General features: G+C 33.8%; 1 protein-coding gene across 1 annotated transcript; it reads right to left on the bottom strand.

Moving 5' to 3' along the window:
• Positions 1–12,146: 12,146 nt before the first annotated feature.
• Positions 12,147–14,410, bottom strand: LOC117929374 (AT-hook motif nuclear-localized protein 15-like). The gene is made up of 2 exons (XM_034849675.1): positions 12,522–14,410; positions 12,147–12,400 (listed from the first exon to the last, which is right to left on the bottom strand). The coding sequence occupies exon 1, from the start codon at positions 13,635–13,637 to the stop codon at positions 12,657–12,659; it is 981 nt and encodes a 326-aa protein (XP_034705566.1). The 5' UTR covers positions 13,638–14,410; the 3' UTR covers positions 12,147–12,400; positions 12,522–12,656.
• Between the last annotated feature and the right edge of the window lie 9,967 nt (positions 14,411–24,377).

The raw sequence follows: 24,377 nt of genomic DNA, 5'->3' as shown, positions 1-24,377 counted from the left end.
GATGGTTGACCTATAATTTGATCTTGTGGGTGGTTGATGACAAACTTCCAATCTTTAGGAAGGTCTTGACTTGATTCACTTGCACTTGTTGGGGAGGGGGGCCAATGGTGATTCTTCTTTTTTGGGATCCTCTCCAATTTCTTCTTATTGTCTTTTATCTTCAATTTGCAATTTTCCCATGGAGGTCTCCAAACCTAAATCATTATCAAAACTTTCTCTTTCTTGGAAAGAATTGTTAGATTCATAAAAAAATAACATGGATGGACCCCTCTACAACCATGGTTCTTTTGTTAAAAACTCAAAAAGCTTTACTTGAAGTTGAGTAACTAAGAAAAATTCCAACATCAGATTTTGCATCAAATTTTCCAAGATTGTCTTTGGTATTTAATACAAAACATTTGCACCCAAAGACTTTGAAATAGTTAATCTTGGGTTTCTTGTTTTTTCAAAGCTCATATGGAGTTTTCTTAAGAATGGGTCTCGATAATATTTTATTGAAAACATAACAAGAAGTGTTAACTGCTTCGACCCAAAAATATTTTGGTAAATTGTTTTCATTTAGCATGGTTCTAGCCATTTCTTGAAGATTTCTATTTTTCCTTTCAACTACTCCATTTTGTTGAGAAGTTCTAGGAGCAAAAAAATTGTGGTTAATTCCATACTCATTGCAATATTATTCAAAATCAATATTTTCAAATTCTCTCCTATGATCACTTCTTATACAAGTAATTGTAAAACCTTTTTTCATTTTGAACCTTATTACAAAACTTTGAAAACTCATAAAATGTTTTATTCTTTTGACTTAAAAACAAGACTCATGTGTATCTAGAGAAGTCATCCACAATAACATATGCATAAGATTTTCCTCAAAGATTTGGTGTCCTAGAAGGACCAAATAAATTCATATGCAACAACTCAAGAGGTCTAAATGTGGAAATGAAATTTTCGTTTTTGATTTGCTTTCCTACTTGACAAGCTTCACAACTGAAGAAGAAAAAGATAAAGAAGTGGCAAACATGTGCTTCATGGCAATAGATGAACTTGATAAGGTAAACTCTAACTTTAGTGATGAAGATATGCATAATGTTTTTGAAGAATTGTATGAGGATTTTGAAAAACTTAGTTTGAAAAATATTTATCTTAAGAAGAAAATTCAACAACTTGAAGAAGTAAACAAAAAAATTTCAATTGTTGAAATTTCTAAAACTCGTCTTGAAAAAAGAAAATGAGATTTTGAGAAAGAAAAATAAATGATTGACCTCATTTCTTTCAATATTTTCTTATGGACAAAAATCTTTGAAATGATTCTAGCTAGCCAATAATGTGTTTTTGACAAACAATGGCTAGGATTCAAATCTTCAAAAAATTAAAAGTATTTTAAAAACTATTTTGTAAAAGAATCTACAAGTACAAGTCCTTCCACTACTTGCAACTTTTGTGGAAGAGAAAGACACATTAGTAGTACATGTCCTTTAAGAAATGGTTCTTAAAAGAATTCAAATGCAAAAGCTAAAAAAGTTTGGATTGAAAAATCCAAGGTCATTAACCCTTAAGGACCCAAAAGGATATGGATACCTAAATCAACTTAAGTTTTATATTGTAAGATTCAAAGAAGGATAAGTGGTTATTGGATAGTAGATGCTCAAGACATATGACCGGAGATAAATCCAAGTTTGCTTTCCTTATAAAGAAAAATGGAGGATATGTTACTTTTGGAGACAATGCAAAAGGAAGAATCATTGGTCAAGGCAACATTGGTAATGACACAACCTCTCTTATTGAAAGTGTTTTATTAGTAGATGGTTTAAAACATAATCTTTTAAGCATTAGTCAACTTTGTGACAAAAGTTTTAAAGTGATTTTTGAAGCATCTCATTGCATCATCAAGGATATTCAAAATGATAAAATCATCTTCATGGGTTATAGATGTGATAATGTTTATGCTATAAATATTTCAAAATATGATGGTCATGATAGATGTTTTTCAAGCATGATTGATCAAAGTTGGTTGTGGCATAGGAGGTTAGGACATACTAACATGAACCTCATTTCCCAACTCAACAAAAATGAACTTATTAGAGGCATTCCCAAAATAAATTTTGCAATGCATTGAATAACAGTATTAGAGCATACAAGCATATGATCATTCAATTTTACCTAGGTGTATATTAAAAAATCTTATTTTTAATCCAAACCTTGGTTTAACAAATATGATCATTCAAGCATGTGATACCAAATGTTATATTATTAACAAGAATTATACCAAGTGTTTGCAAAATGATAAAATGATATTGCAAATTAAGCTTTAGAAGGGATACCATTATCAATGCATTCTTTCCAAGGTAAGCATATCCTTTTTCTTTCATGGATCCCTTCAAAATAAATTAAGTAACCTTTGGTACCCATATATTTTTGGGTCCTAGAGGGTTAGTATTTCTTTCATTTGGAATCCAAAATAATTTAGAGTTTTGAAGAACATGAGAAAATTTTCTTAAGGGACAAAAATCACTAATGTAACTTCCTCTTCCACAAAGATTGCAAATAGTTGAAGGTGAAAAACTAGAGGCTTCCTTTATAAAATAATTTTTAAAATATTTTTTATTTTTGAAAGGCTTGTAGCCTAGCCCCTTTTGATAAAAAATGCACTTTTGACTTGCCATTCATTTTTCTTTTTCAATTCCTCATTTTCATTTTTAAAAGAGATTTTTGTCTTCTCAATATTTTCAAATTTTTCCTTAAACTCATTGAGCTCATTTTGAGGACAAAAAATATTTTTGTTGAGATAGACATTTTTGAATCAAGTTTTTCAAGATCAAAATATAATTCTTGAAGTACATCTTGAAACTCATTATGGTTAGAGTTGGAGTTTACCTCATCTTGATGTTCTTCCAAAGTCATAAAGTACATGTTGACATCCTCATTTGTGCATTCTTCTTCCATGGATGGAGTCTTCATTACTTTCACTTTCACTCTCTTCCTCTTCATCATCATTTGTTAAAGCCATAAAAACTATACTTTTCTTATTTTCTTCAACTCTTTGATGGTTGTTCAAATTTATCTCATAAGTCATGAGTGACCCAATAAGTTCTTCAAGTGAAAGCTTGGTAACATCCTTTGCTTCTTGAATAGCCGCCACTTTTGTTTTCCATTTCTTTGGTAGAGACCTTAAGATCTTCATGATATTCTCTACTTCGGTGTAGGTCTTTCCTAAGCTTTCAAGTTCATTCACCATCACCATGAACCTAGAAAACATTTCTACAATAGATTCAAAATCCTTTATAGAAAATAATTCATAACTATGAACAAATAAATTGATTTTTGACTCTTTCACTTGATTTGTTCCTTCATGAGTTATTTCAAGCAATCTCCAAATTTCTTTAGCCGATTTGCATTGACATATTCTATTATATTCATTTCTATCCATAACACATTGCAAAGTGAAAATGGCCTTAGCATTTAATTGAAAATTTCTTCTATCAAGCTAATTCCATTCTTGCTTGGGTTTTGGAACCATGACTCCATCAACTAGTTTTGTAAGAAAAGTTGGGTCATCTTCAATGATGTGTCATATGTTTAAATCGGTTGATTGTAAATACCAAGTCATTTTAGTTTTCCAATAGGGATAGTTGGTTCTCGTAAAAAATTGAGCTCTATTTTTTACAAAACTTTCAATTTGAGATGAGTTTGATGGAATAACCATTTTCTCTTATACTATTAAGTCTTAAACAAGAGACCTAGGTCTTATATCAATTGTTAGAAAAATTAGACTAATCCAAACTATGGTAACCACCCCAGAGGAGAAGGGGAGGGAGGGAGGGAGGGTTGAAAAGAGTGATGGTTTTTTTTTTTTTTTTTAAATTTAAAATATGTGAAAATAAAATACAATTGTATGAAAGTATATAATAAAACAATATAAAGACAATTTGCATATAAGTTAAAAGAACAGGGAAGAGATAATGCAAACCGTACAAGATTTTATAGTGGTTCGGCGCAACCCGACTTACATCCACTCTCCTTTAGCTTCAATCCCAAGCTTGAGGTTCCACTAATTCAAGGCTTCCAAACCAAGCCTTCAAGCAATACAATTGGATTATGGTTCCAATCCACCATCTTGGACTTTTGACTCCAAGCACCCTTTACAATCCTCAAAAGATACCACACTCTTGAACAACCTCTCAAGCAATACCCCACACTTGAGAATCTTCATCTCAAAGATATACAAATAATTGATCTCACAAAATCCTAATACAAAAACTTTAAGCTCAAATGATACAAGAAAACTAGAATTGAATTGTGCACTAAAAATATGCAAGTTTTAAAACAATGGTGCACTCACAACACTTCTAAGGCTCAAATATATTCAAGAAAGGTTTGGGAAGGTTGTGCTTTTCAACAATGAAGATTTGGAGCCTTTTTATAGAGGAAAAAAGTCAAACTAGCCGTTGGGGGTTCGACCAGTCGAGCTGGGGGTCAATCGATTGACTAGCCGTTAGCATTTAAGGTTTGACAGGTAACCTTTGGACTTCGACCGATTGAGGTGTGGGTCAACCGGTTCCTCATCTGGTTGAACAACCATTTTGAAAGAAAGAGAAGGTTTTTTGCACCCCTCAACTGGTTGAGCTGGTAGTTGACCGGTTCCTCATCCAGTTCAATCGGTTGAGCCGTTTTTTGATCAACAACCAACTTTTTCAACTTAAAACAAGTTCGAAAAACATTTGACAGAAGGTTTTAGTTGAAAACATGAATCATCCAATTTTTTAAATATTTAAAACAAAATAACTCTTTGATGATTTTGGTGCATAAGTAAAGAATGTAATACATGAAAATCCTAGTGCACCAACAACCTTACAAAGAGATCTTATGAAACTTAGGTCTTGAAAAACCTTATCTTTGAGGTAGTATTCTTTTTCATGATTTCTCCTTGGCTTGATTTGTTTTTGTGATTGCCACTTTGAAAATCGTCTTATCTAATCACATTTGAAATATAATCATTAGTTCTAAACCTTATTTTGTTATCATCAAAACCGAAATTAACCAAACATTGGTTTCACAATCATCTTCTTCATTTAGTTTTTCTTCTTTAACATCTTCTTCTTCCTTAGTTGTAGCTTTGAGAGCTATGCTCTTTTTCTTTTTGTCTTCACCTTGTCATAGCTTTTTTGCCAAATTGATCTCATATGTCATTAATAGCCCTATGAGCTTCTCCGTAGGTAGCTTGGTCAAGTCTTTTGCTTCTTGAATTGCGGTGACCTTTATATACCACTTTGATGGGAGTGACCTCAAGATCTTCATCACCTTTTTGAATTCCTTGTAGGTATTTCCAAAACTTCAAGACCATTGACAATGTCGGTGAACCTAGTGATCATCTCAATAATAGTCTTATTTTCTTTCATAAAAAAAATTCATAGTTATGAACAAGTAAATTGATTTTTGACTCTTCCACTTGATTTGTTCATTCATGAGTTATTTTAAGTAATCTCCAAATTTCTTTAGCCGATTTGCATTAACATATTCTATTATATTCATTTCTATCCATAGCACATTGCAAAGTGAAAACGACCTTAGCATTTAATTGAAATTTTTTTATATCAAACTCATTCCATTCTTGCTTGGGTTTTGGAACCATAACTCCATCAACTAGTTTTGTAGGAAAAGTTGGGTCATCTTCACTGATGTCCCATACGTCTAAATTGGTTGATTGTAAATACCAAGTCATTTTAGTTTTCTAATAGGGATAGTCGGTTCCCATAAAAAATGGAGCTCTATTTTTTGCAAAACTTTCAGTGTGAGATGAGCTTGATGGAATAACCATTTCCTCTTGGACGATTAAGTCTTAAACAAGAAGCCTAGCTCTGACACCAATTAAGAAAATAAAGGCTAATCTTAAATGAGAAAAATACCCAAGAGGGGAGTGAATTGGGTTTTTCAAAAACTTTTTCAACACAACAAATTCAAACACAATAGAAACAAATATAATGAGATAAAGTTAGGGAATTCAAACTCAAATTTTATAATGGTTCGACACTTTCTTGCTTACGTCCACTCTCTTCAAGGTCCTAACCGAGTGAGGATTCCACTAACTTAAAACTTCAACCAAGTTTCTAATCTTCTTTACACTTGGATTCCGGCTCCAATAGGCTCTTACACAATCTCTTCAAGATTCAACTCACTTGAAGGCTTTAACACTCAATTTACAAGAATGATCTTCTATCAACCTAGCTCAATAATGACTCAAATACAAATCAAAGCTATGATGACTCACAAGGGTGCACTAAAAGATATGCAAGTGAAGATTTAATGCACCAATAAAGCAATGAGAGTTTTTAAGGCAAGAACAAATGGGTAGACAATTAAATGCAAGTGTTCTCTATATCATAAATGAAGTGGAGCTCTCAATTTATAGGTTTCTAACCTCGGGAGCCAAGAAAAACAAAAAACAACCTCACCGGTCGAGCTGGGGGTCGACTGGTTCGCTAGTTGTTGGAACATTTAATGTTTTGGCAAGTTACCATTGTTTCAATCGGACCTCGATCGGAGGTCGACCAAGAAAGGAAGGCTACTGGATGAGATATAGTGTTTTTAGAACTCCTCGACCGAACCTCGATCGGGCAAGGAGAACTAGTTGACTGATTCCCTGGTCGATTGAGCCGGTTAGCCAAAGTCTCGACCGATTCAACCTTTTGGGCCCGAAAACCTATCTTTTTCTATTCTTTTATTTTCTAACACTTAAGCAAGGTCTTTAGCTAAATTAATATGCCAATTTTGAAACGTTTTGCTTAAGGTTCATTTGATAAAACTCGGGTTTTAATGAGATTGTAACTTTAAAGAATAAGCCGAGTTTTCTAAAAATGTATGAAATGATATGTAAAACCTAAGTGCACCCATGCATTTATTTTACATTTGTTTCCTATGATTAAAAGTTTTCAAAACATCTTGATCTTGTATCCATTAGGTCCTTTGATGAATTTCAAAATTAATACCTGATATTCTTTACAATTCAAACTAATCAATAACTTTACCATGATTTGTTATCATCAAAACCTTATTAGGAGAACCCTTGGGCTGACAGTATATTTATGCACTTGCTTATGATCATAATTTAAATTGATCTTAATCGTTTAATTACAGGACTATATAAAAAAAATCATTTTATTTTATTTTAATTAAAATCCAATTTTTGGACACAAAATTTTTTACGTGAAAGCTTATCTCTTTTATTTCACCAATAAATTGTATTTTGAAAAAACACTAGGACTTTGTTAGCAAGTTTGTCCAATTAATTATTAAACCAAATTACATCTCTTCTTCCAAGCATTTTTCAATAAAAGAGCCACGTTGAAAAATACTTTTAGATTCATTTTAACTTACCTTATTTATATTAATAGTTTTTTTTAAAAATAATTTGAATTTATTTCTTACAAAAATCATTTATTATTTATATTTATCCATTAGTATTTATAAATTTTTTTTTATTGAAAATACCCATTGAAAAGTATTAAATTAAAAAATTATTGGGATGTGAAAAGGGTAAAAAGGAAGAACATTTATGGAATAAAAAAAACTATATTATAGTGTTTTCAAAAAATATTTTTTAATTATTTTTCGTTGTTTTTTAAGGAATGTTTAAAAAGTAATATATAATAATTAAAAATAAAACATTAAATACAAAATTTATTTTTAAAACATATTTAAAAATATTAAAAACATTTCAAGTTTTCAAACCAATTTTTGTTTTATAAAAACTGTCCTAAAAAACTATTTTTCAAAATTGTTTTCAAAAACTATTTTTTAAAACTGTTTTCAAAAGCCCTTACTAAAGACAACCTAATTTTTTTTTGAATGAATTGAATAGTAGCTTGATAAGATACTCTAGTTGAGCAATAACATTTGATAAAACCACATCTTCTAGTGATTGCCATTAATGGAAAACAAGCAAACCAACACAAGTAGGGTTTCAGGCAATGAGTCACCTGATTTTACACTCAGTACTGGAGCTTAATTTCAAGCCAAGGACCAGCTGCCAAGTTATAAAACACATCCTCAAACCCATGTACTGAATATGTTAAACAGGCAAACGGTTTACATAAGCAAGCTTGGTAGTTGACAGTCCTACAGGCCATGGCTGCTTGAGGTCCCCATTGGAACTACCTGCATGCTAGGAGCAGAAACGCAGAGAGCTAGAATATCGAAAAATCCGGCTCAGCAGCCGGTCATGTATGTTGTGAATTCATTTTCCTTTTCACCCATCACTTTGGAAATAATTCAAGTTTAAATCACATCTCTCCAATGCCTAATCCATCGCATATTTAGTGGCTAGCTGCCACCTATATATGTTATCATTCATCATGTAAAGAGGCATTTTCAATGTCCTTATATGATCCAAAAATAGTGTACTCTTCATCTACATTTCTCAATTTGGAAATCAGCAGATCAGCTAGTCGAGAGAAAAAACAATCCCAGACGTTACTATGACACAGATATTGCACGATCATCCAAATATATTACTAGTTTTGGGACACTGGGATTGGGGAACTTCTTTTCCTAAGCAAGAATGAGATAGTGATATCAGAGTAGAAAAGTGAATTCAATCACACAGCAATGGTGATACAAAATCTGACAGCCAGAAAAACGTAGCCGATATTTCTTAGAAAAATCAGAAGATCTATCAAGAAAGAGCTGAATCTGAATTTCCTGATTCCAGAATAGTATACCATTGTGCCTACCAAAAGGAGTAGGATCCTCTTCTACGTCCTAGTTTTCAATTAGTTTTCAATAAGGGGCGCCTTAGCTAGGCCCTTTTCTCACTGATCTTCGACCAATCCTCTTCTGTTCTATGAAAGTAGTGTACAAAGCTAAGCCGCTCTTGTCTATCTCTGTGGTTTCTGTCAGCTCTTTCCAAGGAAGAGGTATCCCCTCTATGCCCCCTCATTAAGTGGCGAATGGATGATTCCTTATTTGCTTCTCTCCACGCCATTTAATTATGACACAATTTCCATCTCCTTGAAAAACTCCTACAAGTAAGCAGCTTTCCCAAAACCATGCTGCTTATGAATGAAGAAACCATGCTGCTTACGAATGAAGAAACCAGCAGGCATGACTGAATGACTTATTGACATATAACTTTTCATCTTTTAGGGTAAAGTCATCATAACTCAACACTTTAAGACAATCCATAAGCTTCCCATGCACATAGATAGATAGAGAGAGAGAGAGAGAGTCACAGTTTACAAATGAACAACATTCACAAATACTAAAAACTGCTGGAGAAGAAACATAATTTCACGAATGATGTTCATTAACAAATAAAAAGAGTTTCTATGTAAATAAAAAAGAAAATATAAAGGAAAAATAGAAGGAAAGAAGATAAAAAATAGATTTAAAATCAATAAATTATTTTTCCATGCTACTTCAAACTTATTTAACTTATTTTATTTTTTCAATATAAAGATTAAATAATTTAAAAATATATAAGTTTCAATACAATTTTAATTATATTTGATTTTCTTTGATATTTTTTATATGGCAATCAAATATGAGAAAATCATCATTTTCTTTAACATTTTTTTTTCTTAGTATACCCAAGAACCAAACCTAACCTAAGTGATTTTTTCCCAACTCACCATCTCCAGATTAATCTTTGTTGCTGTTCACTGTGGTTTCAGGAAAAAAGGGAAAAAAATAATAGCAAATTAATATGAGGGCATGGAGGTTTTACCCCTACACCATAACTAGAAACTGAGAAGGTGCATATGGGTCACATCATCATATGAGGAGCCTCAAATTGACTATGAACAAAAATAAAGAAAAGTTTTATGGAATATGATAATGAACTTAAGAGGGACAGATGATCAGCATTCATTTCATTGACTCAATGACAGAAGAGATTAGAAGTCAGACTTAGGCCAACAAACCATATCCATTTTTGGATAAATAACCCAACTCATTAATGTCCCATGGACAAGTAGTGGTGTATGTATTACTTAAAATAACCATATGCAAGCACACAAAATCAAAGCCTCAAAATTGGAATGTGGGAACCAAACTAGGACTGCGCAACTCAATATATCACAAGAGGTTGAATAAACGTAGTCATGATATAATGCATGCATCATTCAAAAACATGGGGAGTCAGAACACTTGCATACACCATTATGATCCTTTTTACTGGCTAGCTATAAACAATTATCATCCATATGCTCAATCATGATTCAAGAACTTGTTATGTCATTGAGCTAATGTACCCCGAGAATCCTATATTACATATATCGGTTATGTTAACATTAATTTGGCACGGGCAAACCCGAACTAGAGGCAAATAGACCTTATTCCCTCCTAAGTTTTGTCAGAAAAATGCTATAGTACTGCTGGTGTTTAATGGATTTCAAGTTTTGACATCCTACTCTGATGGATGTTTCTTTTACTAATGCATGTATCACCAAATCAAATATTAAAGGAAATTTGTTAAAACAAGTCATAACCAGCCTAGAGCTTCTTTCAGTCAAATATATCCCGGACATATCCATGTTCAATATTACTTAGCTATCTACATTTGGAAGAAAAAAAAAAAAAAAAATCAAATTTCTCTATGTAGACTTATGTAGAGTCATGACCAATTCTTGCCACTTGTCCACATTCAGACAAATGAGTACCAACCACCAAGGAAATTAATGTCATTATGCTTACATCAACCAACTTTGACCAGAAAGAGAAAACAAAACAAGGCCACGAAAATAAAAAACACCTATTAGAATTCTTCCAGAGACTAGCTCAACTAACATAAATCAAACAATATGTTTACTAACAGCATATAACATTCTATTATATATCAAATGGACCTACTTATTAAAACCATAGAGTGGTCCTTTATCATCATTTTCTAATAAAGGAGTTATGAGTCGATATTAGATTTTTCATATACTTGGTCATATTCATAAATGATCAGCTAATACCTTGGAAATTTATTAGTAATTATCTTACATCAACCAACCTTGACCAGAAAGAGAACAAACAAGGCCACCAGGAAAGAATCACCTATTAGAATTCTGCCTCAGACTAGTTCAACTACCACAAACCAAACAATATCTTTACTGGATGCGGTAAAGAATTTTCATACATCATAAACTCAATAAATCATTGATAAGCCTTTGTCACTATTTTTGGATGTAATGGTTGTGACTTCATATAACACGAGATCCCTATTTTACATAGCCAATAAACAATCTTGTTATTCAATTCCCCATTGTTTCCAGTGTTAATTTCATGTACCTATATAGCATAATATTCAGTTCTTCACTACTCATAACAATTATTACTGTCGCACTGCTCGTTAATCAGCATACTATGCACTCCTCAAAATTATAGAAACATTTTACTTCATTACTTGCATAGAATGTCATAAAATTCATAGATCTCATAAAACTTCAACCTTGATCACTAAGTGATTGCATATATTAGCCAAGAGGAGAAGAAATTAATAATGGAGAGGAATCATGAAAGGATAACTATATATCGACCTTCAAATCTCCAACAGAATATTTAGATAAAAACGAAATGTGAATAATAAAACTGAATAATTACAAGATAGGTTGATGGAGGTGTATATGATCATCATCTCTATGTGTAAAAGGAAATTATAAAGTAACAGGTAAATGACAAAGAGGGAGATTAACTACTAAATCCTTATCATTAATGGTGTAGATACTAGATAGTCTACCATAGGAAAAAGAGTTTTGTTAGAAGTGACAATTTGCTTTATTTAGGCAGGAATGCCCCTCCAGCTCATGGAGAGCCATGAAACCCTAAAGCCCCACCAAGTGTTCACTCCCTTCTAATCAAGTTGAATGATGATAAAACCCATTTGGGGAACCATGCAGATGAATCGCAGTGATGTGAAAGCATGCACAGCATACACCAGTCAGTTCTAACCAACTTGGAGTGATTTGACCTATATGTGGGAATATACAGATGAATCACACCCAGCTTTAATTTCATCTGCTCGATGTACCACAATGATGTGAAAACATGCCCTCACATGTCCCAACCCATCCAACTTGGAGTAAGTTGATCTATTTTTGGGAATGTAAATAGGAAGGAAACCAGTATTTCTCTCTTTCCCTCTCCCAAAATGAAGATTTTTCAGTCATTAATTAGTCCACAAATCAAAGTCCATGTTCAAAATTCTTATAATTAAGCGAGTATTGGATACTCACAGGTCCTACACTGTGATTCACAGTGGCATCACCATCCTTTCCCGGAAAATAGAACATGATGAGAGAAAACATTATTTATGCTTACCAAATAGAAGAAGCTAGCCCCTTTCTCTTTCTTTGGCTCTTCATCCATTTCTTCACCACTACTCCTCTCTTGCCTACATCTACATGGTTAGAAATGGATTGCTCCCCTACAAGTAGATTAGCCAGGGAGAAGAAACAAAGGCACCCACAAGTTTCAGAACATCAAAACCTACTAAGAAATGAGATTCACAAAGGAAAAAGAAAAACCAAGTAAACAAAAAGTTCTACCTTGCTTGCTATGCTTACAACAACTGTCAAACATTTTGCACAAACAAGTTAGCAAAACCCAAACTAACAAGCCCCTCTCTTTCTCTCTTCTTCGATCTTCATCTTCTTCTTCTACTTCTTCTTCTTCTTCAAGTCTTAGTAAGGAGGTGGACGTGGAGGAGGTGCCCAAAAAACGTCATGGGGCATTTGTCCATTGGGTAGAAGATTGGGGGGGAGATTGTAGATGGGCATGGAAGATGGATCGACTAAACCATGAGATTGAGGTGCTGAAGTGCCACCAGTTCCTGAATTCACCCCTGATGTTTGTGGCATTTGTATTCCTTCATTTGCTGGCTCATCTTCAAGCGGCAAACGCTCGAAAGTCGCATTGGAAAAGGTGGCAGCAATCACAATCACTGGGCCCGAAGCCATAAGCGCACCCACAACGCTTCCACCTACCACCTGCCCTTGCCCTCCGGCCAAATAGACCGTCAGCCCAGTAGCCCCCGGTGGGGATGGCGCTGGCAAGAATGCTCCCGATAGAGACAGTATCTCAAATCTGCCTTGAAGTGTGATTACGCCTCCTGGAGCTGCCGGTTGCCGGAGGGTGACATTGTTGACAATGCCGCTGGCACTGAGGACCGAGACCCCACGGTGGCGGCGCTGAGCAAAGTTGGCAATACTCTCCGCGATGTCGCTTCCGCTGCTGATTTCTAATACATGGCTTCTGAGCGCATTTGGGCTCTCTTTAGTAATGACTATCGGAGGCTTCGGCTTGTTTTTTGAACCGGGCGGTCGGCCTCTGGGCCGGCGACCAGCACTACTAGGTTCGGCGATTTCGTGGCCGCCAGCGTTCTGCTCACTGTCTTCCAGGTCGATTTCTCTGCTGTCTTCTTCCTCAGGGTTCTGATTGGCAGCACTAGGGTTTGGGTTAGTGTTGCTGCTACTGCTATTTGTGGCGGTCGTGTTGGTGGTGGTGGTAGTGTTGTTGTTATTGTCCATGAACTCTTGCTCTCTTCTGGGTCCAAGGCGGTTCAATCCACCCTGGTCATCTTCGGTGTTTCTGAGGTGAAGCGACGGAGCCGAGGACATAGGGTCTCGCATGGCCACATTCCCGGCCCACCAACGATGCGCCATGTCTTCTTCTCGAAGAAATCCTCACTATTCAAGAATCAAAACAGAAGAAAGAACCGTAATTGGTTAAGAAAAAGTATACCCGCTTAGCTTTGCTTGCCTTCTCCTTATTCCTCTCCTCTCCTCTCCTCTACCTGGAATCTGATATATGATTACAAACACCCAACTTTGAAAGCTTCGATGCACCAACCAGTTGCCTTTTGCTTCCACTGATACAAATTGATTGAGAGATTACGCAACCCGGAATATGGATGGAGGATAACTCTAATGTTCTTCTCTTCTTTGTTCTTTGTTTGTTTCCTGTTGTGGATTGAGATCTAACAAAGAATCCCAACTCCAGCAGATAGAATCCAAACCTTATCCTCTCCCCCTCACCCAGTAATCCATCCAAACCCACCCAACCATGTTGCATGAACCAGACATTAGCCACATGGGTTTCACTCGATTCTCATGAAACCCTAATCATTACCCTCCAATTCCAAAAATCAGATCCAGAAAACGCAAGTGAAGATAAACAACTTCAAACCCAGTTCCGAAATTTCATAACATGTGGCGATCTAACATCTAACCCCCCACAAAATCGCATCAAAAGACTCAAAGATTTAGCTCAGCTTGCACTTTACTTCATTCACCAGAAGCAAACGCCCCGAACTTATCACGTGCACACAGGGTACACTCTTAACTCCCACGCCTCTCTGTACTAAGCGTAAGAACCAGACGAAGAAGGAGAAATTGGTTTTGTACCTCTCTAGAATCACCCAGTACGATTTGGAGGATACTCGGCCTGGACCCCCCCACCCCCCCGCTGCTGGTCTTCCTACAGTTCTTTTTTCCACTACTTGTTCTGGTCCTGTGGGTGTACGTTAACAGATCGCGCACTCCCCTGGCGTACGATAAGGAATCAAAAGTATCCCTATATATACTGTACACTAGGTGGTTTTGCTGTGCCTAGTTTTGCCTTGTCTCCTGGTTTAAGCCTCTGACTTTCAATCCTCTACACCCCCTCCGCATCACTCTCCACCCACTCTACCCAATCACAAACCAACACGAATCCAAAAGAAAACCCAACGCCATCGTGGGTCCCCTCTTTTGGCCCCGGTGATGAAGTCTATATGACTCAAACGTGGCAGATTTCACAGTAGAAAGAAAGACAACACCTGTCTGGAACTGTTGGCATTGCTTAAAGGGGTAGACTTTCTCTCACAAGGCGTAGAGGGGTGTGGGGTAACGTGCGCATGAGGGGGGGAGTGGGAGTGGGTGGTGGGAACACGTCACTGTCTGCAAGTCCCGACAAGGTATCGAATGCCAAGGTCTGGAACATCACCAAGAAAGGACGAGCCTTTTGAGCCTCGAAACACCGCCACCGCCTCCACCACCACGACCGCCACCACCATTACCACCACCACCATCCTTGAAGCTTCCTCCCTCCTCCATTTTCATCACCGTCTCTTCTCTGCCCTACGTTACTTCTTTTACTCTTTTTTTTTTCCTCTCTTCGTTCATCTCTGTCACCTTTTTTGGTATTCACCTTTTCCCATCTTTCTCAACCCACTACTGGGAAGATATTGGAAGAATAGTATCACTGTATCACGGCACCCTGATTTGATATGCAGCCTTTTCAGGGGCCTTCCTTCACTGCTACAAACTTAATATAGTACTCAGTTTTGGTTGTTTATTTTAATATTTGTCGACAGAGATTGAGGAAGAAAACTTGAATTCTTCTTAAAAATAAAAGTTCATTATTATATTTGCAAATGGGCTTCAAGAATGGCGATGCCATGACCATGATCTTGACTTGTCAATGGGGTTGAAATTCACTCCAACCAGTCCTCTCCATGCCACCATAGGCATAAATGCGCATTTATTTATTTATTTTTAATCCCTCCAATTATGAATTACCCAATACATGAATGACACAACTAAACCTCATTTCAATCATCAAACTTATCCTACTTCTATGGACGGGTCTAAATTTAAGAAAAGATAATTTCCTTATCTTTGAAAACTATATATAAAAAAAAAAAAAAAACTATTTTTTTCTCACTCAAAAAAATTATAAATTTTTCTCCCATTTTCTCATTTAGACTGAAATTTACCTTTTAAGGCTGCATTCAAGTGGGATGGAGTGCATGAACAGAGAAAATTCCATACACGATGCACATAAATATAATAAAATCCAAAAAATATGAGACAAAAGAAGAAAGGGAGAAAATCCGCATTAAAAGAGTGGGACACTCAAATCTTGATTTTGCATAATTGATGGAGTAAGTTAAAAACAGGACAGACGTGATCAGAGTAAAAATGGGTTGTCAACTTGTCAGCTGAGTGGGGAAGTGGGTTGGGTCTAGAATGATAGAATGACGGAATCTGAGCCCCATCCATGTTGGCTAGTATTTGAGGAAAGGCTTTAAAGTTAGTACCCAACCCGCTTCTCAGCATAATTCCAATTTAGGGAGGGGCATTTCAGTACTTGTAGTGATACGTACGTCTGTGCGAATCATTATTAAAAGGACAACTTGCATGGCCCCCACTCGGCGTCTGTCGCCTGTCGCCTCTGGCCTCTGGCCTCTGGCCGCCACCCCCACCTCCAAGCTCAAGTGATGGATGGAATCATTACTTTGTTACGAGTTTTAAACCATGATTAGACTTTCTTTGACAAACTAACACCAAAACAATGTTGCAGTCTTTTTATCTTTTATCACATCTTGAAAATCATCACTCAATTCCATCTTCTTCTTTTTTTTCTTTTTTTTTTTGCCTTGATGTGATAATTAGGAATTTTAAGCTTTTTTTTTCTTTTTTTTTTTTTTTTTTGCCAAAATTCGATTATGAAGAAAAAATTTGCACGTTGTGTACAATTTGATGTATGTCTTTCAGGTTGATGTCATACTCATGTACGTTAATCACATGCGGAAAGAGGGAAAGGACGAAGCCATGTTTTATTTTATTTGAATTTATGCTTGGATTGGAGTTTGAATATTGTTTTTATAATAATAATTAATGATCATATTTAGGACTTGTAAGTTTTTTTATTGGGTCCCACGTGTTTGTTTTTGTTTAATTTATGTGGGAAAATGTTGAGCTATCCGTATTATACATGTTGAACTTTAAATTAAAATGTTCGGAACTTCATTATAACATTTGAATTGTTAAACGTGAGTATAAATAAATAAAATTAAGATATAAAAATATAAATAAATGAGATAAGATGCAACATGCACCTTTTTTATATGAATATATAGAATATTTTTTTAATTAAATATATTTTATTCTATAAAGTTTAAGAAAATGAAAATATGAAAAATAAAAGAAAAAAATTTAAAATTTTTCTATCCATTGTTGTAGAGTAGGAAAAGAAAAGAAGAAGTAAATTGTTGATTAAATATTTTCTCTTTTTATGAGATCTAAATATTAGAAAAGATGAAATAATTATCATATTTATGAGTTTAACTTTTTTTTTTTTTTTATAAAAATAACTCATTTTTGATATAAATGTTATTGATTATTTCAAATATTTATATGTAGATTTTAATAAAAAATTATAAAGGGTTATATTTTTAAAATCGGGTTTTTAATTATTTTTTTAATCAAATAACTCAAAAAATTATTTATTTATTTATTTCCTGTTCTTAACACTTTTCAATAATTAAATTAACCGAGTTGGCTCCACATGGTAGTTATTTGCTCACTAACAATTGTTGGCAATAATCCACAATAATTAGCCATAAGTGTTTAATATAAAGTGGCTGAGGTTCTCTCCCCCGTAGTTGGAACTCCTCATGTGGCCTATGACTCCTCTTTATTTGAAAATATGTATGTACTTTATAAGCTTTCAATAAGGTGTAATTTCAACATCAACCCACGTCACAAGTTGGATGTAATTCAAATTTTGTGAACATCCTCTCCTTTAAGCTGTCACTTGTCCCTTAATTTGAGGCTTCTGTTGGGACGTCATTTGTTTTGGCTATATTTGGCTCTGTGCCAGTCAGGGCATCACAGAGTAGCCTCCCCAGAATTCAAATTTGGGTCCAAGCCTTAAGGCATAGGATGTTGCCCTCCTGGTACCATCTGGGCTACTAACTCAGATGGTACCAGGAGGGCAACTGTTTAGGTTAAGGTCCCGAGTTCGAATCCTGGGGACGTCACCCTCCAAGGGCTAAATAAACAAATAGCCCCATAAGACTCTACGCTGTCCGGCCCATTCCGGCTATGACGCCCCTGACTGGCACAGTTCGGTGGTACGTTTATTTCTATCTCTTTCTTTTGGAATTTTCTTTTATTTTCTTTTTTCTCACCTTCTAGCTTTTCACTTAGAGATCCCCTCAAAATTTTAATTTGTTTCATGTGCCACATTCAAAGTCATTATGATATTATTTAGAAGAGCTTACTCCCAACTGTGAGATATTGTTCGTTTTAGATCCAAAGGGATTTTCATGACTTTAAAACGCATTTACAGAATTACGAGTAGTCCATATTTTTATAGCGTCAGAAACTTTCCTTCCTATCTGATGTGAATGTCACAAACACCCACGCGTCTAAAGAGTTACGATCTATTGTAAATGTCACAAACACCCACGCGTCTACAGAGTTATGAGGAGTTCATACTTTTATAGTGCTAAAAACTTTCATGCTCGTAGGACGTTGCGTCCCATAGGATTGTGTGGCCAAACAAATAAATACCAACACCCTTATGGTCTTATCCGATGTGGATGTCACAAACACCCCCCATGCAGACGCAACGTCCTCGTAGGAGGTTGCGTCCTATCCTTATGGTCCTATCCGATGTGGATGTCACAAACACCCCTCATGCAGACGTAACGTCACCATAAGGGTGTTGGTATTTGTTTGTTTGGCCACACAATCCTATGGGACGCAACGTCCTCGTAGGAGGTTGCATCCTATCCTTATGGTCATATCCGATGCGGATGTCACAAACACCCTTCATGCAAATGCAACGTCCTTATAGGAGATTGCGTCCTATAGGATTGTGTGGCCAAACAAATAAACACCAACACCCTTATGAGGTTAAACAAACCCTATACTGAGGTTGGGGATCGACTCTTATGACATTTGTAATAGTCTGCTCCCAATTGTATAGATATTGTCCGCTTTAGACTCAAAGAGACTTTCATGGCTTTAAAACGCATTTATAAGGTTAAAAGAAGTTCATATTTATATAGCATTACAAATTTTTTCTCATATCCGATGTGAGATGTCATATTAGTAAATCAATTTAATAATTTAATATTAAGTTGTTAGGTGTATTAAAAGTTTTAATTAAATAAAAATCTAGTTAGATATAATGTATGAAAAAAAAAAAGAAGCATGAGTTATAAATGTGAGGTTTATGATTAAAATTCACTACGAAAGATATAGATTATAGTCACGTAGTTTTAGAGGGGTCATCAAAATTCTTAATTAAAAATTACTTGAAATGGAAAAATTTTGTGGATGACATTCCTAATAAATTCTATTGACGTGGCCATTAGATGAATCAAGTTTGTAATGGGTTTGCATTCCACTTATAACAATGGGCTATTTCTTATCGCAACCAATATTCTATTATAGTTGGGGACTTTTTCTCTCCATAGAAAAAAGCATTAGGGTTTTATAGGTACTATAGCTATTATATATGAGTCACACCCCTATTTTTGAAACCCAATTAAGAGAACACCCTCAATGACCCGTTTCAGGCACGGGCGACATTGACACCTGTATCTTCTTTGGCATCAACACTTTTGTCTTCTTCAACTCCTTTTTTTCTACAAGTTGTTTCACCATTCACCGCTGATTTCTTCAATTCTACTTGATCTTTTTGTCAATTAGTTATAAGATCCAATCCCTAGGTTTCCTTCCTCCTTTCTTCGAGTACTATTGAATTTTTGACAAATTTTCGTACTGATTACTGATTTCTATGGGCATTTTTGTTTTTTTGTTGGAATGAACATTGTATTTTATTTTCTTTTCCTGCACTTTCTAATTTCTAAGCTCTTATATTTTGAAAATGAAGAGATTCAAAAGGGAGTATGGTTTACTATAGAATGCCTTCATTCTTTCTGTATTTTTGTTTCGACAATAGTATCTCCTTCATTGTTACCATTTGTGCTGTGGGTTTCAGACCTTTCCTTGAGTATACATTCCTCTGACTTGTGTACACCGGCATTTGAAAATTATAGTAAAGATGAATCCACTTCTACCATGGAGAAAAAAAGGACACTTTCTACATGTTGATACTTCACAATGTACTCACATCCTTTGAAACCCAAGGTTTCTTCTTTGGAGCCTAAACAAGTCTGACTTGATTTTCTCTCTTCTCCTTAGCAATTCTGTCACATCTAACTTCCTTTTGAGCTGCAATACTTGCTGACTGATCATCATCTAAATTCCTGAATTTCCCATTATTCATATCTTCACTTGCAAAAACAATCTCTTTGGATATATAGAGTCACAAAACATGGGGACAAATGAGCTAGTATCTTTCTCATTGGTCATACAAATATCCATGCTCGTAGAGGTAGTATTTGTTGTGAGAATATGGTTAGAGTAATTGAAGTAGTAGTTTCCATGGCTTGAATTAGATGCAAGGATACAAATACCACAACCATTGCTATAACTACATATGCGAATGATAAGATAAACTCTCATCAAGCTTGACCTTATCAATATTTGCTTTGAGTGGAAGCTGCATCAGCCTCTTCATACTTTGGAACAACTCTCAAAACAATTGGAAATTGGAAAGCTCTTTTTTTTAATGTTATTTTAAGGCTAATTCAACCAATCTAGACATAAAAGCAAGGACTGATCATTGTTCCAAAGCATCATATTACTATATTGTTTTTTTTCCCCCTTGTATTGAATGAATGCTTTATAAAGTTCAAAGAAGTTGTAATGCTTTGACTTGCTCTTTTTCTATCGGTTATGCCCCACTAGAGGTGAATTTATAGAAAACTATAGTAACTTAGTGAATTGGGATGCAATAGTTGGGTATATAATTATCTTCTTTTTACATTTGAAATCTTCCTTTACAAATCAGAAACCATAAATGTTGTTATTATGTCATTACCTCCTTTTAGGAATAGAGAGATTTTCAAAAAAGGAGATTTAAGACTTGATGCATTTGAGAATCATTCATATACCCCCATCATAGACATCATGAGTTCTAGTTGGTACATATTCTTTTGGCTTTAATTTCTATTGATGCTTAATCATTTTTGTGTTATAATGCATTCAAACAGAAATGGGAGTGCATTACCTTGTGAGAACCCTATTCAAGTTAGGATTCATGATATATAGTACTTGAAATGATTGGTTGCATTGTTGAGGTTTACAGTGGGAAAATCTTCAATTGAGTTCAAATCAAGCTTGAAAAGATTTATCATTATTTCGATGAGTTCTCAATCTCTTATAAGTTTGTGAAGCATTGAAGGCTTAGTATTATTGCCCCCCACTCTCATTATCTAGATTGAATTTTGCACAATTTCTATATGTTTTAGTGTTTTATTTTCTTACAAAATATTAGCTTTAGTAAGAACCAATAACTTAATTAGTCTATAGAAATATTTTATTTCGGTTGTTTGGAGGGTAACAAATTCTTTTATATTTTGAATGCTACTAATTATATATATTACAAGAAATTCCTATTGGAAACAATAACAAGAGTATTTTTATTAAAGAAATTCATAGAATTTTGAAATTTGTATTGGAGAATTAAAAGAAAAAAAAATTTTCAAATTTGTATTTGATGATTTCGAAAAGGAAAAAAAAAAAAAAAAAGCAAATTACTACTTGTGGTTGTGGCCAACTCCAACCACATTACCTTTTAGTGGGGGACACATTTAGGATATAGCTACCAATGTATGGTAGGTGGTCACATCTAAAATGCAGCTACAAGAACACATTTGTTGCAACTTACTCTTGGCCGCTATCTAATGCATGAACATGTAGCCACAATAAAGCTTATAATTGCACTACCTATGGTGACACTTGGTCACAATCAATTTGATATGGAACCTTATGTTGTTGTCATACCCTTTATGACCTTTAGTGGGGTTCACTAGCCACTGCTATGAGCTCTTCTTCATGTAGTGAAAGTTTTATCCAAAAACTCTTAGAAAAATTTACTTTTAACCTTCTAATTTTATTTTTACCACCTGTGAAACTTTCCCAAACTAAGCTTACAACTCATTTTTCTCACATTCTCTCACAATTTTATTGCTTAACATCAATGAGTAAATATATTATTTAATTAATGGTGTTAGTGCATTAGGCTATTAAAATTAAGTTAACAATTTTATTTCATTCATCATGGTTTAAGCCTTTGTATACTTTCATGTGATTTACACTCTTTTGATAAGGTTGCTATAGCCTATAAAATCAACTCGAGATTAAACAAGTAAGTATGGTTGAGTTATTTGAGAATACTAACGTATAAGACATATAGTAAACTTATAGAAATTAGAAATAAAATTAATTTTGAAAGAACTTTAAATTGAGAATTTAAAAAAAAAAAAAAAAAACTTTCCAAATATTAAAAAAAATTAAAAAAAGGAATATTTCATATTTTAAATTCAAATAGATTTGGAAAGATTTTCCTTTTATAATTCTTAATTTAACTTCTTTTTCAAATCTTTTTTTTCAAAATGCTTTAAAAGATTTGGAAAGATTCTCTTTTTTAAATTCTCAACTCAAAATTATTTTTTAAATTAATTTTATTATTTGGAAAGATTTTTCTTTCTAAGTTCTCAATTTAAAATATGTGATTGATTTTATATGATTTATTATCCATTTGCATGCATGACTTGTATCCTTGATTTATATTTTCCCTCTTATCCTATTTTGATAGTATTGGTTGGGGTGTAAACAAAACTGCGAAAACCAACAAATAGATTCAAACCAATCAAAACCAATCATATTAGTTCATTTTTCAATGATAAAGAAGGTTAATTCCATTTGAGGATTTTGAAAATCGATTTTTTAAATTTGATTTTCGATTTTCTTGTCTCCTAATCAATAAAAATTAAACTAAACTGATATTTTAAAACTTAATATATAATTATTTGATATTTGATAATTTTTTTTATATTAGATTCTATTAAAGTAAAGTAATTTAGTATTTTTATATTATGGTCAAATTAATTCTAAATGCATTCAATATATATTTTACATCAAATCTAAGTTGGTTTCAATTAATTTTAAAAATAAATTAGTTTTAAAGGTTTAATATAAACTCAAATTAATGGGCTTTGGGCTCAAAACAAAAATAAATCTACAGTTGGGTTAAGCACTAAAAAAGACCATTAAATTGGATTAAAACCGATCCATGAAAACTAAATCAAATTGACCTTAAAATGCTTGATTTGGTATGGTTTTTTACTTCAAATATGGTCAGTTCGATTTCTATTACATAGACAATCGACTATATGAGTTCAGTTCATTTTTTACTCAAAAACCAACCAAATCGACTTTTTCCCACATACTACTTTACCCTAGATATTTGTGTTCAATGCGTACAAGTTACAAGTACTAGAATATTTCTCATTGTTGGATGCAACGTATTGTCCTCTTTATGTGATCGAATAGGTTTAGATGAGCGTTGCTGAGTGTCGTTTGGAAGTATTAGAGGATTTATGTAATTACTATTTTGTAACAAAATTGTCAAAGTTGGAGATTGCTAGTCATGTATTAGGCTATTTAGATTAAGTTGTTAATTTTGTTTCATCCATCTTGGTTTAGGACTTTACATACTTGATGTACTTTCCTATGATTTCCACTCCTTTGAAGATTTATGGTTGTTGCAAAATCAACTCTATTAAGTAGATAAGTATGGTTAAGTTATTTGAGAATAATAACATATAAGCCATAGAGTGAACTTAAGAAATTAGAAATAAAATTAATTCAGAAAAAAATTTAAATTGAGAATTTACAAAGAAAAATCTTTCCAAATAATAATAAAAATTTGGAAAGGAATTTAAAAAGAAAAATCTTTCCAAATAATAAAATTAATTTGAAAAAAAAATAAATTGAGAATTAAAAAAAAGAGAATCTTTCAAATATTTTAAGGATTTATAAAAAGGATTTGAAAAATAAGTTAAATTAAGTATTTTAAAAGGAAAATATTTCCAAATCTTTTTGAATTTAAAATATGAAATCTCTCCAAATTTTTATAAAATTATTAAGTTTATAAATTATTTTTAGTAAAATATGATTTCTAAATTGATTCCAAATCCACTAAATGTTATCCTATAAATGCCGATTGAAAGAATTCTCTTAGGAACTAATGCACCTTAACTTTTAATTCATTATTCTTTGTGCTTAACCCAAAACTCTCAAATATGTTTGATCATTATTCTTTGTGTTTAACCCAAAACTCTCAAATATGTATGTCTTCCGCTTTGTTGGGTTGTAAAGGTAATTTGTATATCTTCAACATTTAGGTGAGATTCATTAAAGCACATGAAGTGTTGCTTTGCCGACATAGATTGTAGTATAGGTTATGAAGGGTAAATCTAAGGATAACATCTACCAAGTAATTATGTGTACTATTTTATCATATGGTGGATTGTTGATTTGAGATCTTTTACCTTATGGTTTTTTCTCTTTACACTTTCTGTGGAGGTTCTTCATGTAAAAAATATTTTTTTCTTATGTGTTGGATTGTTTTTAATATTTTCTACTCTCATAGGAATTAAATGAATTAAAAAACTCAACTTTTGGGCTAAAATTCTTAAAAACACCCATTCACCC

Source organism: Vitis riparia, chromosome 13 (assembly GCF_004353265.1).
Source record: "Vitis riparia cultivar Riparia Gloire de Montpellier isolate 1030 chromosome 13, EGFV_Vit.rip_1.0, whole genome shotgun sequence".
Taxonomy (NCBI): Eukaryota; Viridiplantae; Streptophyta; class Magnoliopsida; order Vitales; family Vitaceae; genus Vitis; species Vitis riparia.
The sequence above is the reverse complement of the archived record's forward strand: the minus strand, read 5'-3'. Positions and strand labels throughout refer to the sequence as shown.

What these genes read in the sequence shown, in the direction of transcription:
- LOC117929374 (XM_034849675.1), bottom strand. Translation starts at nt 13,637, where the DNA reads ATGGCGCATCGTTGGTGGGCCGGGAATGTGGCCATGCGAGACCCTATG.